Source organism: Salmo salar, chromosome ssa17 (assembly GCF_905237065.1).
Source record: "Salmo salar chromosome ssa17, Ssal_v3.1, whole genome shotgun sequence".
In the NCBI taxonomy this organism is placed as follows: domain Eukaryota; kingdom Metazoa; phylum Chordata; class Actinopteri; order Salmoniformes; family Salmonidae; genus Salmo; species Salmo salar.
This window is the reverse complement of record NC_059458.1, coordinates 27,939,783-27,943,840: the sequence shown is the minus strand read 5'-3', so window position 1 is coordinate 27,943,840 and position 4,058 is coordinate 27,939,783. Positions and strand designations below refer to the sequence as shown.

At 46.2% G+C, this 4,058-nt stretch overlaps 1 protein-coding gene across 1 annotated transcript; it reads right to left on the bottom strand.

The window, feature by feature from the left end:
* Positions 1-1,139: 1,139 nt before the first annotated feature.
* LOC106575680 (atypical chemokine receptor 3) lies at positions 1,140-4,058 on the bottom strand. The gene is given in 3 exon segments (XM_014152314.2): positions 1,140-2,941; positions 3,230-3,863; positions 3,866-4,058. Coding segments are annotated over 3 exon segments (1,116 nt in total). The 5' UTR covers positions 4,002-4,058; the 3' UTR covers positions 1,140-2,595.

The following is a 4,058-nucleotide window of genomic DNA, read 5'->3' as shown; positions in this document are numbered from 1 at the left end:
CCCACCAGGGAGGTGCTTTCTTTGTGTGTTTATTAAATATCATGTCTTGGTTGTTGTTAGATGGAGGTTATTGGAGAAACATGATTAATTGTGATTTTCATGTCCTGAATCTGCAGCAGCTGAACATATAAACTACCCCATATATACAGAGTTCTTTGGGATCAACACGGTTTTAACAAGATTACTGTATGTTGTGGAAAAGAAGAGATGTGTTCAATAACTTCTATGATGTGATATCCATTTGTTTTTCTTTCTTTTCTTCCCATCAGCTGGTTAAACAGGGTTCTACCAGGACACTGTCATTTACACACAGTTGGTGCAGCTTCAGAACACAGTGGGTAGAAAGGTCTGTCATTGACACTGTTAACTGACTTGGTGAACACCTGGGGTTTCTCTTCATCCAGACACAAACTACAGGGAATAACTGGGCTGGAGCACAGTTGGTCCTGATTAGGTTCTGCCACTCACGCACAGATACATGTTGTTCTAGAAGAGAACACAACCCATACATTCTAGAACACACACAGACACATGTTGTTCTAGAAGAGAACACAACCCATACATTCTAGAACACACACAGACACATGTTGTTCTAGAAGAGAACACAACCCATACATTCTAGAACACACACAGACACATGTTGTTCTGGAAGAGAACACAACCCATACATTCTAGAACACACACAGACACATGTTGTTCTAGAAGAGAACACAACCCATACATTCTAGAACACACACAGACACATGTTGTTCTGGAAGAGAACACAACCCATACATTCTAGAACACACACAGACACATGTTGTTCTAGAAGAGAACACAACCCATACATTCTAGAACACACACAGACACATGTTGTTCTGGAAGAGAACACAACCCATACATTCTAGAACACACACAGACACATGTTGTTCTGGAAGAGAACACAACCCATACATTCTAGAACACACACAGACACATGTTGTTCTAGAAGAGAACACAACCCATACATTCTAGAACACACACAGACACATGTTGTTCTGGAAGAGAACACAACCCATACATTCTAGAACACACACAGACACATGTTGTTCTGGAAGAGCATTATATACATTCTAAAACACAAATAGTCCCCTCTCAGACAAAGAAGTTTGAGACAATAATAAACTGTTTTGTGCATTTATTTGTTATTTTACACAAGAGCGTAAAAACATCAACTGACTGGCAAGAAACTGTGTTTGCAAATTCAAAAACAGTTGCAAATGATTTGCAGGTTGTGACTGAAATGTACACACATTGGCTCTTCTGTTTTTCTTTTGTGTAGTGAAATAAATGCAAACTAGTTGAACAAAAAGAACAATATAACTAAAATATAACTAATGGTATATTATTTTAAACAGTAGCATAACTGCCAATTTTTTTTTACATTACATAGAAAGCATAACTTCATTGATTCTGTTCAACAAAACTTCACAAAATCACTGCACCTACAGATCAACAAATATATAAATATGATATTTACAGAATAAACAAGGATCTAATAATGTGGATTTGAAAGTCTCCTCCTTCATTCTACATACTAAGCACCAATACTTTGTAAATGCGTCATCTAGAGGAGTGTTTGGGGCTGGATGGCTCCTCCTGGCTTTATATTGACACCTCACTAACCAACATACATACATCAACATAGATACATCTACTTGTCACATTCTACAGATTGGCTTTCGTGTTTGTAATGTCTTTTTTATGCCCCCAGTGAAGACCAGAAGTTGCTTAAGAGTCAGCTGATGGGGATCAGAATAAAGAACACAAAATAAAATATAGCTTTAGTGTTTTGACTCTGGTCTCGGCTGTCAGTCCGTTTGACATTCCTGATTTCCATGTAAACACAGTGGCTTGATTCAGTGGCAGGTCCTTCAGGGTAATGGTGTCTGGTTGACTGACTGACTGCCTGCTCACATAAACACTGGCAGGGAGAGCCCCTCGTCTTCTTCTGCTGTGGCTCCGACCAGGGCAGGGGGAAGGGTGTGTGTGTGTGTGTGTGTGTGTGTGTGTGTGTGTGTGTGTGTGTGTGTGTGTGTGTGTGTGTGTGTGTGTGTGTGTGTGTGTGTGTGTGTGTGTGTGTGTGTGTGTGTGTGTGTGTGTGTGTGTGTGTGTGTGTGTGTGTGTGTGTGTGTGTGTGTGTGTGTGTGTGTGTGTGTGTGTTTACGGTGCCGTTGAACCATCTGTTTGGGTGACACCAAGTCTCCAGTTCAGAAGAAGTGCTTTCTCAAGAAGACCCCCCACCCCTGTTACTAAACAAGGGGGAAGTTAACCAAACTCACTCAAAAAGGGGGAAATTACAACAAAACTGGAGTCACACTGTAAATGAAACAGAGCATATGAAACAGAGTCTTGGTCTTTTACAGTGCGTCTAATGTGCTTGAGATGTCCTTCCCAGGGACTGCATGCAGTCAGTTAACTGTTCAGCCCGTTTAGCAGGCCTTAAATAGAGTCCGTTTGGTAGAGAGTCAGTTCTCTGTGGGTTGTGTGACATCACCTCTGTGTGTCCAAGACAATTTTCCCCTTAGGGACAATAAAGTGTATCCTATCTTATCCTGTCCTCTCGCAGCAGGCCAATCACACGTTATTCTCCACCGCCGCCACGGCCGAGTACTCCGTCTCGGACACATGTGATGCGTCAATGAGCTTGGCCAGGCCCGTCTTGGTCGAATACTTGAAGATGAAGGCCTTCATGAGGTCGTAACGGTAGTTCCTGTTGATGAAGTTATAGATGACGGGGTTGATGCAGCAGTGGATGAGGCTGAAGCACTGGGTCAGGTGGAGGGACACATACAGGAAGTTCTCCAGCCTGCAGCTGAAGGGCAGGACGTTGAGGAGAGATAAAGTGTCGACCAATAGGACTCCGTGGTAGGGCAGCCAGCAGACCAGGAACACCACAATGTAGGTCAGGATGATCTTCCGGCTGATAATAATAATAATAATCATTGATTAATCATTGATCATTGATTGGATTTATAAAGCGTATGTGCTTGTGTATGTGTGTGTGTTCGTGCGTGTGTGTGTGTGTGTATGTGTGTGTGTGTATATGTGTGCGTATGTGTGCATGTGTGTGTGTGCATGTGAGCATGTGTGTATGAGTGTGTGTGTGTGTGTGTGTGTGTGTGTGTGTGTGTGTGTGTGTGTGTGTGTGTGTGTGTGTGTGTGTGTGTGTGTGTGTGTGTGTGTGTGTGTGTGTAAGGGAGGCACTCACCTGATGCGTCGCTCCTGGTTTGAGTTGGCGCTGGAGCCGGGCGGGTTGGCGTTGCCGATGGCGCCTGCTAATAACAGGTAGAAGATGGCGATGACCGGGAACGGGATGGCGAAGCCCAGGACGATGAAGCTAAGCTGGATGCCCACCATCCACTCTCGGGGGTTGTCAGTGGGGTAGACGGGCCGGCACACGGTGGCGTCAGAGTGTGTGGACTTGACCGCCTGGAGAAAGTAAGTGTCTGGGACGGAGGCGGCCAGGGCCAGCAGCCAAACCAGGATACAGATCACCCTCCGCACCACCTTCTTCCTGCGGCTGTTCCCTCCGTCTCCGAATAGCGCCACGGACAGGTAGCGGTCCACGCTCATACAGGTGAGGAAGAAGATACTCCCGAAGAGGTTGACGCTGAACACCAGGTGGGTGATCTTACAGACGGCCTCGCCGAAGGGCCAGTGGCCGCGCTGTAGCAGCGAGCTGACCCAGACTGGGAGAGTAGCCACCACACAGAGGTCAGCCACAGCCAGGTTGAGGATGTACAGGTGGGTCTCAAAGCAGTTCCTCTCTGAGCGGAGGTTGACCCACACCACCAGGGTGTTGGCGGCCAGGCCCACCAGGAAGATGAAGATGTAGAGGACATGTAGAGCACCGCCGTGTGGCTGAACTCAGCCGGGCACAGCAGAGCCTCTACGTGGTGGGATGACATGTTGTCCCCCGTGAAGTTCAGCTCCGCCCACATCTCCATCAGCTCCGTCAGCTCGTTCACACTCAGACTCATGGTGGCGTTCGCCGCGGTAGGGGGAAGGCCGTGTTGTGAAAAAGCCAGAATCCACAA